The sequence below is a fragment of the Nicotiana tomentosiformis genome, chromosome 9 (assembly GCF_000390325.3).
Source record: "Nicotiana tomentosiformis chromosome 9, ASM39032v3, whole genome shotgun sequence".
In the NCBI taxonomy this organism is placed as follows: Eukaryota; Viridiplantae; Streptophyta; class Magnoliopsida; order Solanales; family Solanaceae; genus Nicotiana; species Nicotiana tomentosiformis.
The window spans coordinates 2445719-2460825 of NC_090820.1; the positions used below are offsets into that span (position 1 = coordinate 2445719).

At 33.8% G+C, this 15107-nt stretch overlaps 1 protein-coding gene across 1 annotated transcript; it reads right to left on the reverse strand.

The window, feature by feature from the left end:
* Positions 1–3352: 3352 nt before the first annotated feature.
* LOC104106966 (anthocyanidin 3-O-glucosyltransferase 2-like) lies at positions 3353–6095 on the reverse strand. Its single transcript, XM_009615640.4, has 2 exons — positions 5090–6095; positions 3353–4303 (listed from the first exon to the last, which is right to left on the reverse strand). Exons 1-2 carry the CDS (start codon positions 5980–5982, stop codon positions 3760–3762), a joined length of 1437 nt encoding a protein of 478 aa, XP_009613935.1. The 5' UTR covers positions 5983–6095; the 3' UTR covers positions 3353–3759.
* Between the last annotated feature and the right edge of the window lie 9012 nt (positions 6096–15107).

The following is a 15107-nucleotide window of genomic DNA, read 5'->3' on the forward strand; positions in this document are numbered from 1 at the left end:
CGTATTATGTCATTGGCCGTAAATGTACTACCAAAACCTAAAGATAAATTCAAAAGACCTAATTTTTCTTAAATTTCTTAGACTTCTTTTTCTACAAATTAACCACAAAATCAAAGTGTTAGTCCAGTTAATTATTCAAATATTAATAATCCATTTTGGTTATAGGTCAAATCGGGCTAAAGAAGAAATGGGTCTAACTTAGATATGGTCTATTTAAGTTTATGTGGCATTATTGTTAGATTTTTTAATCAAATGTAATACCATGTCATATTTTTTATTGGATATTTTGTAGGTTTTGAACTAGAATGACTTTTAAGTTACAAAAGTAAAGTTGAGTGATTTTTAAGTGATGAAAAATAGTTAAATGACTTTTGTGAAATAAATTATAAGTTGGATGACCATCAATGAAATTAACCTGAGTATTTTCCTAAGGGTGATTTGTTAGACGAGACTTGATTGTTGCTAATTTATCGATGGGTAGAATATTTAGAGTCTATATAAATATCTCATGACTAGAAGTTGAAAGGAAGTAGGGATGTTTTTACAAATGGAAATTTGAAGTTTCAAACTTCAAAGAATACATGTATCTAAAATTTTGACAAGTCCTTAGGTAAGAAAAGTCTTGGCTAGTAACACTAATATGAATTGATAGGGCACTAATTTTGAGACGTACATATGTGTAATGTGATTAAAAGAAATTATTTAACTACCATTTGTGAGCTCTCCTTTAAGTGTAGTTTATATAAATATCTCATGACTAGAAGTAGAAAGGAAATAGGGATATTTGGACAAGTGGAAAATTGAAGTTTCAAACTTCAAAGAGTACATGTTCTTAGAATTTTGACAAGTCCTTAAGTAAGAAAAGTCTTGGATAGTAACACTCCTATGAATTGATAGGGCACTCAGTCTGAGACGTACATATGAGGTTAAAATAAATTAATCTAACCACAAAAGATAGAGGAATGAAGATAAACTTTTTCTCTTCTCTATCTTGAAACTTCAATTAGGTAAATATATTAAAATAGAAAATCATATTTATTTTCTTAAATTGAAGTTGGATAAAGTGTTTACTCCCTTTGTCCTATTATGATGCATTTTCTTTTTTGTTACTATTGTATATTTAAAAATAATTCAACTTTAAACTTTTTATTTTACGAAATGATTATAGCCACACATATCTATTACTTGTTTTAAACTACAACTAAAAGTAAAAGTGCATCATATAAAAAATGATACGGTGAGTATTAGACTTCAAATTCCAGAAAAAAGTTGTTAATATCGACAACAAGAAGGAATTTTCCATAATTTTTGGAAAATATTATAAACTAATTAAACAAGGATTAAAAAAATATCAAGTAACTAATTTTTGCAATGTAATTCTTGCAACATTACAAATTAAGAAGAAAAAAAATTATTTTGCTGGGCGCATTTACTTATCACAAGAAAATTTGTTGGTCCAAGTTCGTAACTTTCGACTTCAAAATTGACTAGGCAGAATCAATTTTTAAAGCAGTAAAATTATAGAAGCATACTGAAAAAGCAGAAAGGTACAAAATTTAAGGCAGAAGGTACAACACATTAAAGTACCAATTGCTACATTTTATTTTTTACCTTGCCAATGAGAAGTTCATTGGTGTGGGGTCCATGTTGATCGGAGGTGTCGAGGAAGGTGACGCCGTTATCAATGGCGTGTTGAATGAGCTTGATCATTTCGGGTTCGGGCTTGGGCGGGCCATGATTGGGTGACATACTCCTACAGCCCAGCCCGATTCTAGGCCTTGTGAGCTTAACTTGATCCTCGGCACCTCACTCGCCGGCGTTGCAATTTTCTCCGGCAAATCTCCGTTCTCTAAGTCTGAACAGTGAGCTCTGAACAGAATATAATATGTTGACAAAAGTTTGACTAACTAAATTGCATTTTAAGCCCATAAAGTTTGAGGGAAGTTGCAGTTATATCCGCGAAGAAGGATTTGAATCTAAAATTAGCCCACAAATATTTTTTTAAAGTTGCTCTTAGAATTAGTGGTGTTCATAAAAATTCGAAAAATCGAATCGAATCGACTAAAAAAATCGATACTTTTTCGTTTTGGTTTGGTTTTGGTTTTGAATTTTCAAAACCAACTAAATTTGATTTGGTTTTTGTTTTAATAAACAAATAGCCGAAAAAACGAACCAAACCGAATATAGAAATAGTTATTTAAAGCTTATTATTATACCTATATATATGTATATTTTTATACAAAGTTTGTAAATTTTTATGTTACATTTTAATAGTTTGCACTTTTAGTTTAGTTCTTTGATATTATAATAATCTAGTTCATTGCCTTTACATTCTAGTTTGATTGATAATTTTCTTTTGCTAAGTACAAGAATTTATTTTATGTTAAAAATAATCTATTTTTAATTGAGTCCTAAAATTATTTATTACTATTTGGTTCAATTATCATCAATATATCTTGATAAATGATAGATTTCTCAGAGAGCAATTGGTTTGATAATGTATGTTGAAAATGTAGTCGCCGAAATATGTGTTTGATAGTATATGTCTCATATTTAAGAAAAAACCGATAAATAACCGAAAAAACTGAAAAACCGACAAAAATGGAATCAATAAAAAAACCGGCTTAATTAGTTTGGTTTGGTTCCAAAATTTAAAAAACCAACTTACTTGATTTGGTTCTTTTTTAGGAAAAAACAGATTCAAACCGAACCATGAACACCCCTACTTAGAATTAACACAAACACACAAGTTTCTCTTGCAAAACTCTTGCAAAAAAATAATGTCTCAAATTCGTGCAAGGAAGAACCACTAAGGTGCCAAATATATTTTTTCTTTCTATATTTAGACCTCAAGCTCGAAAATTTTGAATAAAGGTGGAGAAAGTTTTATCGCGACGATATTATAAAGAATAAAATAACCTACTATTGAGTAAAGATCTTATTCATTTTATATTTTCATTGTTATCATGGTCATGTTTTTGTTATATTATTTTTCATGTTAGCAAGTTTTTCTAAGAGCCTGTGCGAGTTCAATATTTTGGTTATTGAGCTTATTTAATATGCATTTTGTATGAAAGTCCATTTTTTCTCCTTAATATTTTATGAAAGGTTTGCCATTCTTATTTGTAGGATATAGTTAATACTTATGAAATTAGAATTTTAAGCAATGTAATTAGAAAATCATTAGTTATTTTGTTAAACATCATATTTGTCAATTACTTTGACCTCCTCGCTTCAAGATTGAAAAATATTAGCGACCTTCACAGAGGAGCAATCCGATAGTATTTTTTTATTTAAAAAAAAATAAATTTTGTGTCAGTGCAATTTTATAAACCATTAAGTTACGATGATCTACTGCAATATATAACTGTCTTGGTAACATAAAAAATACAACAAATTCATTCTTGCTCTAATAGGTTACATTGATAGTGCAGCAGCAGCAACAACAACAACAACAATAACAACAAACCCAGTAATTTCCCTCAGGTGGAGTATGGGAAGAGTAAGATATTCGTAGCCTTACCCCTACCCCTAGAAGGGTAGAAAAGCTGTTTTCGATAGACCATCGGCATTACATCTTTAATTCTATAGTGCACATAAATACAATCCATTTTCAAAGCAGATGGACATCAACTTCACCCAATAATAGTGCATATCTCCTAAAACACCATCTCTTTGTTGTTGTTTTTTATGAGTTAAGACCCCAAATTCACTCATATAGCTCATTCCAACTTGTATACGACTGATACGTTGTTATTGTTAAGAAATATTTGTAATTACATCATTAATTAGAAGTCCAAGGAAGTTATAAGATGATCCACCATCCACCATAGCTACTCTACTTTTCTCCTTCATTTCCTTTGTTTTTTTCCTCACTTCATTCTCTCCACTTTTTACCATCAATCTTTGTAAACCCCCTTCAATTTCTTCAGCACTCACAATATCAACTTGATTATCTTTCCCCTCAAAATCAACAACATAATCCATCCTAATCTCCTTAGCAAGTCCCAATTCTTTAACCAATAAAAATGCATTCATTTGTTGTTCTGCATAGAGTGGCCAAGTTGCAATTGGCACACCAAAATATACACTTTCTAGTATAGAATTCCACCCACAATGTGACACAAATCCTCCTACTGATTTATGAGATAATATTGCTACTTGTGGTGCCCATCCTATCACTTTTCCTATTCCTTTTGTTCTTTCCAAGAACCCTTTTGGCAAAATTTCTTCAAAGTTGTTGTAATTGCTTGGTATATCTATTTTTCCCTTTGGTGGAGATCTTCTTAAAGACCACAAGAACCTGTTAGAACATAATAATAAAATAAAATCGAATTATAGAAAGGTATTGAGGCGTGAAAATAACTTTTCTTAAAAGAGATATTGCTCGTATCTAATTACAAGAACTTGTTAGAAAATAACAATATAACTAAACCGAATTATAGAAATTTTTTGAGGCGTGAAAATAGTTTTTTCTTAAAAGAGATATTGCTCGTATACTAATTACAAGAACCGGTTAGAAAATAACAATTGGATTAAATCGAATTAACGAAAGCTTTTTAGGCGTAAAAATAGTTTTCGTTAAAAGAGATATTGCCCGTATACTAATTAGGAAATTCAGATAAATTCCTTCTGGACGTACAATAAAACCTACGTAAAGATAGTAAGGTAAGGCATCGCCCTGTTACTTGTACTTTTTCTTTTGAGATTAATAAATGGAAGGTGAAAGACCGGGTGGATGAATTTTTTTTTTTTTTAAAAAAGGGACCTATATGTATACTGTAGATTTTTTCTATGTTGCGCAGACTCTCCAAAATGTTGCCTCACTCATGTTGGATCCTCCAAAATTGCACTACTTTTGGAAGATCTGACACGCACCCGATCACATTTTAGGAGAGTTCGAGCAACATAATATTTTTTTCATAGTCGCTCATAGGATATTTTTGTATCTATAGAACAAAGATCAAGCTTATTCTAAACAACCACTTTATTTCACAAACAAAGTTACTGTACTCGCGTCGGATACTCTAGAATTATTACTTTGTCGAAGAATCCGACACGAGTGCGACGCCTTATAACTTAACAGTACCTTTGACCACAATGCTCCATTGCAATTGCTATTTCTTTGATTTGCTCTGCTTCAAAACTTCCCATACTACCAAAGCACAAAAACACTACAGATAAATCTGGTTGCTCATCTAACCACTCCATAATACTTTCAATTTCGGACGGATTATTTCGAAAATGACCACTTTTTGCGAAACTAACCACTGGACCAACTGGATAAATTGTTGGAACAATCTCAGAATCCAATATAGTCTGAAGAGAAAAAGGTTCAAGCTCGAAAAAAGTGTTAATAATAATCCCTTTAGTTTCTTTAAATCGACGAATTCCATCAAAAAACAATGTTGAAGCAAGTCTTGAATCTAACAAATGCTTAGGCAAAACTTTAGTAGGACATGGATTTTTAAAACATGGAATTGATAATTCCTCATCAGAGTTCACGTACTTAGACGTGTCTAAATTTTGCTCATTTCTTAGAGCTTGAAAATGAAGACATAAGCCAAGAAAAGCAGCATTTGAAGCAAAGTAAATATAACTCGGAACGTTAAATTCGTTGGCTATGTCAATCATCGAGGTACAAAACATGTCAAGCACGAAACCAGCAAGACGAGGAATGTTTTGAACATATTCTCGTACGTTTGATTTGTGACCATCGATGAAATCATAGACGAATCTCTCGTGGTTATTCAAGAATCCAGAAGATGTTTTTTCGTCTAAGGAAATATCGATGAATTTCAAACGGGATTGAGAAGTGAGAGACTGAATGAAGTTTTGAACGCCATAGTCTAAGGGAAGTTTCATGATGAGAACAGAGATGCAAAGATTATTTTCATCTCTATTTAGAATGAGTTTTGCAAATTCGATGGCTGATACGAGGTGACCTAATCCTGCTAAAGGAATGAAAATTAGTTCATTCATCTTGGTATGGAGTATTTTCCTAAGGGTGATTTGTTAGACAGAGACTTGATTGTTGTTAATTTATCGATGGGTAGAATATTTAGAGTCTATATAAATATCTCATGACTAGAAGTTGAAAGGAAGTAGGGATATTTTTACAAATGGAAATTTGAAGTTTCAAACTTCAAAGAATACATGTATCTAAAATTTTGACAAGTCCTTAGGTAAGAAAAGTCTTGGCTAGTAACACTAATATGAATTGATAGGGCACTAATTATGAGACGTACATATGTGTAATGTGATTAAAAGAAATTAATCTAACCACAAAAGATAAAGGAATGATATGATTTTTTATTTATTTATACGATATCTTTACTTTTTGTTTAATATTCTTGCACAATTCTATATTTAATACTACAACAACAACAACAACCCAGTAAAATCTCACTAATGGGGTCTGGGGATGGTAGTGTGTACGCAGACCTTACCCCTACCCCGAAGGAGTAGAGAGGTTGTTTTCGAAAGACCCTCGGCTCAAAAAAACAAAAAGACAAAAGGGGCAAAAAGGGAGACAATATTAGTATCACAACAACAATCATAGGATAAATAGGAATACCATGAAATTCAGAAGAAAGATGCAAAGTAAAGGGAGACAATATTAGTAAATATTAGTATCACCACAACAGTCATAAGAAAAATAGGAACCTCATAAAATCTAGAAAAAAGATGTAAAGCAAAAGCAATAGCTAGTAAATAGGACTTGCACTGAAAAGAGAAATAGTAAGCCACAACATTCCCACTAGTTATCTTAGAAAAAAGCCCTAGCTAGTCCCACCATATTACGAAGTAAGGCACGACTCAACTGCCTCCTAACCTACAACCCTAATACTCGACCTCCACATCTTCCTATCAAGTGTCATGTCCTCAAAAATTTGGAGCCTCGCCATATCCTGCCTGTTCACCTCTCCCCAATACTTCTTAGGCCGCCCTCTACCTCTTCTCGTGCCCTCCGTAACCAGCTGCTCACACCTCCGTACCGGAGCATCTGGGCTTCTCCTCTGAACATGTCCGAACCATCTAAGCCTCGCTCTTCCCGCATCTTGTCATCAATGGGAGCCACATGAATCTTCTCCCGAATATCATCATTCCTAATCTTATCTACTTAGTGTGCCCGCACATCCACCGCAACATCCTTATTTCTGCTACTTTCATCTTCTGAATATGTGAGTTCTTAACAGGCCAACACTCAGCCCCATACATCATGGCCGGTCTAACCACCGCCTTATAAAACTTACCTTTGAGTATCGGTGGCACTCTCTTGTCACACAGGACTCCAGATGCTAACCTCCACTTCATCCATCCTACCCCAATACGGTGTGTGATATCCTCGTCGATCTCCCCTCCCCCCTGGATAACCGAACCAAGGTACTTGAAACTGTCTCTACTCAGGATGACCTGCGAATCAAGCCTCGCATCCACGCCCACTTCCTCTGGCTCAGCGTTGAACTTACACTCCAGGTATTCCGTCTTCGTCCTGCTCAGCTTGAAACCCTTAGACTCAAGAGCCTGTCTCCAAACCTCCAGCCTCTCGTTAACACCGACTCGCGACTCATCAATTAGAACTATGTCATTGGCGAATAGCATGCACCATGGCACATCCCCTTGAATATGGTGTGTTAACGCGTCCATCACCAGGGTAAATAAGAACGGACTGAGCGCAGAACCTTAGTATAGCCCCATTACAACAGATAAATGCTCAGAGTCGCCTCTTACTGTCCTAACCCGAGTCTTATCCCCATCATACATGTCCTTAATCGCCATAATGTAGGGAACCGACACACATTTTGCCTCCCGGCATCTCCAGAGAATTTCTCTAGAAACCTTATCATACGCTTGTGAGCTCTTCTTTAAGTGTAGTTTATATAAATATCTCATGACTAGAAGTAGAAAGGAAATAGGGATATTTGGTCAAGTGGAAAATTGAAGTTTCAAACTTCAAAGAGTACATGTTCTTAGAATTTTGACAAGTCCTTAGGTAAGAAAAGTCTTGGATAGTAACACTCCTATGAATTGATAGGGCACTCAGTCTTATGAGGTTAAAATAAATTAATCTAACCACAAAAGATAGGGGAATGAAGATAGAAAGATTTTAATTTTTACAATATCTTTTACTTCCTATTTAATATTCTTGCACACTTCTTAAGAAAGATATTTCATAAAATATATCATAATTTTTTTTTGTTTAACTACCATTTATAATCTCTCCTTTAAGTGAAGTTTTTCCTTTTTCTCCGATTTGAGGGACAAGGTGATTTTATTTGTTGGCAAGCAGGAGTTCGAAAATATTTAATGATTCTTAACCTTTTTCTACCTATGTAAATACCAACACAATGTATTTATAAAGTGTTTACTTTATAATTATAGTCATAGATGTACTATTCTATTTGAGAAATATATTCGGGCTTGTCTTTGTATAGGTATTTATATAGGTAATGGACTACTTTTATATCAATGAGCAACTAATTGTAAAATATATTTTATTTTATCTAATTTTAGGTATTGGTGGGGACCCGCCACTAAAGGTGTAATTGCAGAACTTTGTCGCCGCAAAAAGTTCAATTACTTGTCGTCGTACTTACTAATTAAAATAATAACAGAAAATCTGGAAAAAAAATGAAAATTAATGTGGTTTTTCTAACAGACAAATATTTTATTAAAATAAATTTAATTTGTCAAAACGACTAAAATATATTTCTGACCTAAACAAAGTACTAATATTTTGCATTTTAAATTAGTACTTTATATATTTTGAACGATATAGGGTGGTCCATATAGCTTGATAAAGAATATTTTAGTTTTGCTCTTACATTATATTAGTAAGAATCACAATGACTAAAAAATATTGTAACGTATATTATCATGTATGCACAATTTATTAATCTAATTTTTAAATAACTTACGGGTCATCGAGCTATACTTAATTACCTACTATTCAAATTAAAGTTAATCGCATCAATTTTTTGTAGAGGTTATTCTTTTGCTAGATATATCTCCTAATTGATCTCTGAAGACTAGAGATAATTTTGTAAGTTCGTATGGAACTAGTCAAACTCTAAAAATTAAAAGAATAATATTCAACACGAGTGAATTTTTTGTTTATTTTGCATCTCAAGAAAAGTCAAATTAGTTAGCCATAAGATCATATTATGTGAACTTACCTTCTTCTTGTACAAATTTATAACATATGACTTTTGATAGTTTATATTTGCTCTCTAAATTTTAGTTTAAAGTTATCAATTCATATACTAAACAAAGTAAATCGAGTGACATTTAAAGGTTAACCGATGATTCTTGTTTTGAATTTTCAAGTAAATACTTACTAGGTACACTTTCAATTTGAATTTATCGAACTCAGTTTTGTAAGTCTTAAAACTATTTGAGCTCCAAACTAATAATAGGCGTTGATGAGAATGACTCTTTAATTTTCATTTCATTAGAGGTGTAAACACTAAAATTTTAACAAATAAATCTTAAATTCAAGATACTATTAGACAACTCTTGAAATATTAGGAGTCTATTAGGGTTACTTGGTTGCTACTTCACCCAAACCTTAATTCATACCTATAATTAAGGCTAAATATATCCTTCAAAGACGATCTCAACAATTTTATAAACTCCCGGAATATGCATAAAGAGATCAAATATACGATCTCCGAAATTTCAGTATAATCAAGGAATATTCATTAAGAGATTAAAGCTTGCTTAAAGTTCTAGCAACATACATGAATCCTATGTTTCAGAAATACGTCGCTTAAGCCCTCGAATTACGGATAAAAAATCGGAGGAAAAAATCAAGGGATAAACAGAATTGTGACCCGCAATATTTATCAATAAAATCCTTTTTTCTTTATAGTTGTTTGTGATTGCAGTTTTATTTTTCTGCATAAAATTTATTGCAAACAACACGCTCGGTGGGACTAGTTCTACCATTCACCTCTTCCTCGTGCAAATCGAAAACTACAAGTTTCAAAATTATCTGTTGTGATGGTCGGGTACTTCAAGTCTCGTATTCAAGTTTCACCAAGTCTACACCCCGACAAACCTTGAAGTAGGGGGCATTTTTAAAGACTGAAATTTTAACAGATCAAGATAAATCTTAAATTCAAGACACTACAAGATGACTCGTGAAATATTAGGAGTCTATTAGGGTTACTTGGTGGCTACTCCACCCAAACCTTGATTCATGCCTATAAATAAGGCTACATATGTCCTTCAAAGACGATCTCGACAATTCCATAAACTCCAAGAAAATGAATAAAGAGATCAAATGTTACACACTGTGCGTCCCAAGGTGACGTAATGAATATGAGACTTGTTAATAATTATTTAAATGATTTTAAAGTCAATATATGGCTATATATGATGTTTGGATAGAAAATATGAAGTTTGAAAAAAATCGTATTTAAGTTGCGGAAAAACCAACTAAGGATTTACTTTGTAATAGAGTTTTTTGAGAAATAAATTTAGTGTGCTATATGAGGTCTTTTGGGACATATTATATATCAAATTGAAGGTCTTGAAATGTAATTTCTAATGCTCTTAACCGTTTATTCATACGACATCCGGATAAACAAATATAAGCGTCGGAAGATGGATGAATGAGAGGGTACCAAACTAGCACCTCTTTGACTTTTAAAAAGTTGATATATATGTCTTTAACTCGTCTCTCTCTTCATTTTCACATAGAATCTGACCATAGAACATCAAAGAACCTGTCTTTTAGCTCTCTAATAGTGTTTCAAATAATATTATCATCCCGGGCACGGAATCAAGAAGTGATAACATTAAAACGATCCCTACGACGTAAGTATCGATATATCGCCTCTCTTTTTCTTTGTAGTTTGAATTTTGGAAGGTACTTCATAGTTAATAAAACATATACTTTCTGTATTTAAGTGTTTAAATATCAAGGAATGTTGATAAATTCGTTTCCTAATAGTTAGAACTCACGGGACGGTGATCGGAAGCTATGAGTTCGAGTTATTTGACTTGTAGTGGACTGTTTTGTGGGTTATTTCGTGTTGCCTTTGGGCTGTATATTTTTCTACTATTTAATGGAGTTTTTGAGGACAAATGGTGTAGAGAAATACCGCATAATGATGGAATGGTGGACTGGTCGTTCGTCGTTATATTTTTTAAGTTGTTTGCCACTACTTTGGTTATCGTTTTATGTATGAAGTGATTAGGGTGTGTGTGCTATTTTGTGACATATTGTGATGGAGATAAGGTTGCAAAATGATGCTTACATGTTGTTATTGTTGTGTTCTTGTTGTTGTTGTGGGTATATGGTATTGGAGGAGGGCCTAGTTATAGAGGAGATGTTGTCCAAATTTACGTAAACGAGCTACTAGTTTAAGTTGTGGACTTAGCCTTTACTCAGCATTGATTTTGAATCTCCTTATGATGTGGTAGATTGAATTGAGTTGTTTTAAGAATTTTTTGAAAGGTATTAAGGACTCAACGGAGTTAAGGTATGTTAAGGCTATCCCTTCTTTCTTTTTGGCATAATCCAAATGATACAAACGAAACGAGCAAAATATACAACTTTCATAAATGACTCTATTCATAGAAATACTAGGAGTGTCTATATTCTTGATTTTCCCATGTGAATTATTATTATATCCTATGTTCATGGGTCTCATAAAAATACGTATTTGATAAAGTTTGTTCGAAAGGCATATTGATTTTATGATAGTCGAGAAATCTTATTAACGTATTTCTTATGCATTTCATGCATTTATACATGTACATTGACCCATGACCAGAAGACATTATATACGCGTATATTATATGTATATGGGATATGGGAAAAGGTTACGGCGTTATATACGCACCACCACCTGATCAGTTGGTATACGTTGATGATTTTGCCCACGGTGGCTGAGATGATATGATGGGATGCCCTCAGAGGCTTGATGATGCTATGTATGCATATACCTATGCATGGTATGGCATTTATACGCACATAAATGAAATTATAAATTTTTCATGATTCACAGAGCTATTCATAATTATAGGTTGAGTTATTTACTCCATGTTCCTTTCATATCTTTTATATACTACTCGTATGCCTTGCATACTCGGTACTTATATTTGTACTGACGTCCCTTTTTGCCCGGAGACGCTGCGTTTCATGCCCGCAGGTCCCGATAGATAGGTTGGGAGTTCTCCTAGTAGGCTATCAGCTCATCAGAAGGTGTTTGTGCACTCCACTTGCTCCGGAGTTGCCTATTTAATCAGTATGATTTGAATATGTATTGATTAGTATGGTGGGGTTCTGTCCCGACCTTTATGATCTTTATGTACTCTTAGAGGTTTGTAGACATATGTCATATATACGGATATTGGTATGGCCTTATAGGCCAGTAAGTCATATGTATAAGTCGGTATATCAAGTTGGGTCACCCTATATTGAGTATTTTCTCATGTTTTATTCTACGTATCTCACGACAGCCGCCTCTATGGCTCATTTACCTATGATATTATGATACGAAAGATATGTTACGTTAGTACTCGGTTGAGTAAGGTACCGGGTGCCTGTCGCCTCCCATCAGTTTGGGTCGTGACAAAAGTGGTATCATAGCAGTTCTGTCCTAGGGAGTCTACAAGCCGTGTTTAGTAGAGTCTTGTTTATGGGTGTATTGTGCACCACACTTATAAGCATGAGGTTACAAGGCATTTAGGACTGCCACTCTTTTTTCTTACTCTAGATCGTGTGGTAGAGCTCAGTTGTAAGAAATTCAAATTCCTAAATTCTATTTTATTCGTTAAAGAACAACATCTATATCCAGAAAGACAGTTGGTAAGAGATTGAATATGGTTGTGGAAGAGTCGAGTCAGAGGAACTCGATTTTGTGTCATACTTATGATGAGTAAATGTAAGGCCTTGAGTATATATGTATGTACTACGACATGTGAGCCTCTTGATAAGGAGCCCTAAGGCATGAATATCTATCTACCCATATGGTAAAAACAATGAGAGAATCAGAAGGTAGATACAAGTTTCAACAAGTAAAAGAAGCTAGGTGAAGAAGGATACGAGGTACGCAGTTAGTGAAGATTATCTGTATTTATAATTCAGGCAGAGAAATATAAGCATTCTGAGTTACTTTCTACAATAACAAAGATATATTCACTTGACAACACCTATTTCAGTTATGCCCTGTGGGAGCTAACAAATATAATTTAAGAGAAGTATGGGATATCAGCATCCAACTGGGGTTAGAGTAACCCAAAATTTTGGATGCATTGTTATCATTAGCTCATATTTTCGAGGGATATTACAAATATGGTAATGGTTCTCCTTGTGATACACCCAGATGGTGCACCCTAAAATAGTACAATCAGATATGAATACTAGAATATTCAGAAATTTCAGAAGATTGGCATTGGAATCCTAGAAGGGATAAATATTTATCTTTGTATGGCTCTCGTCCCTAGTAAATAGAGAGTGTTAGGCTACCCGAAGAGCCAGTGAGTTGAATCAAGGGGGGCTAAAAGTGAAGGAATGTTTTGAAGAAGTTTTCATAATAAGGTGATAGACAGAAATATTAGCAGGAGAATAAGAAGAAAATAAATGAAACATTATGAGTAAGATGTGATAAATGGATGATAACGGTAAATCAAAATATGACAGGACTACATAGTCTATAGTCAAGTGAAGGAAAATACAAGAGGAGACATGCCTTGAAACAATAGAAGAGCATAAGCCATAAAGTCATATCCTTCTTTCGAGAAATAAGTTGGTGACTCCAACGTGATTACCATAAGGAAATGTTAGACCCCGGAGTAATAGAAATTAGTATGAGATGGTGAACAAGATAAAATGAATATGAATTAGGGACCGAATAATTTGACAATAGCCATCATCATGAGAATTTTAGAGATCACATTCCGACGATATTAGAATGGATAACCGAAAAATAACCTTTAATGGTCATTCAGGAAGACGTTTCCCTAAAGCGAGCATTGTGATCCAAGTTAAGCTTAAGGGACTAAGTGTTCCAGTTACACTAAGTGTCACCCTTGTGCGTAAGAAATTCAATTATCCCCGGTATAGAAGGGTTACCACAAGGCGAGTAAGATGTCAATGAATATGTGGAAAATAAAAACGCTAAAGATGAAGAGGTAATTATGGAATAATAAAGGAATAATGCGGTAAAAAGGTGAAAGGAATGAGATTGCATCTATTCAGATCCTACATATATGATATGACTCCAGAACATTATGCAAGTATGACGCCGGGGAGAAGCAGTAAAGGTTCCACACCTGATGATATTGATAAAGGATATAACACACGAGAGATTACACAGAATATAGATATGATAATGGACTAACGTGTAGTGAGTAGTTGATTCAGGAAGTGCCTAGCCAAGGCTAAACAAGACGGTACCGACAAATCAGCAGATTGTGCAAGATAAACATAGTGAAACCCAATATAGGGAATTCAGTCTTGCAAATATGATGACATCGTAATCCTTTAGAAATATTCAGATAGGAGTTGGGATGTTAAAGGTACCGTATAAGTGTTACGGAAATAAGAGAGAGTGCCACTAAGGAGACAATCAAACTTTGAGTTTAGAAGTAACCCTACGAGCACTAGGGCACGAATGTATGTAACTAAGGATATTTGTAGGCAAGTAAGAACATCAAAAAAATTCTTTCGGGTATACAATGTAATAAGCTCGCAGCTTTACAGAAGTTAAAGGGTCTCTCTTAAGTACTACAAAGAAAGAATAGCTGAAGGAATAAGGAAGAAGGCTTCAATTTAAGCATAGTGACATAAGAAAGAAATGATCTTGTAACAACAGTCTCACAACAACATTATATGCACTCCATAAGAAAAGTGGCACCTATCGTGGCTAATGAACGGGAAGGAAAAAAAAATTAAAAGATGATATTTGAGATCATATGAGTTACAGAAAAATCCAGTATTTGTGGGCAATGAGATAAACCATGTATTCATGAAACAAGTGGTAGAACGACCATGAACAATAATTGCTTATGTTTAAAGATAACTAAGAAAGCACGAGAAGAATTACCCGACCCACGATTTAGAGTTAGCCGCGGTGATTCATGCACTAAAG

What these genes read in the sequence shown, in the direction of transcription:
- LOC104106966 (XM_009615640.4), bottom strand. Translation starts at nt 5,982, where the DNA reads ATGAATGAACTAATTTTCATTCCTTTAGCAGGATTAGGTCACCTCGTA. An exon ending in ATGGAGCATTGTGGTCAAAG is followed by an intron (nt 4,304 to 5,089) that starts GTACTGTTAAGT and finishes ATGTTCTAACAG; the next exon opens with GTTCTTGTGGTCTTTAAGAA.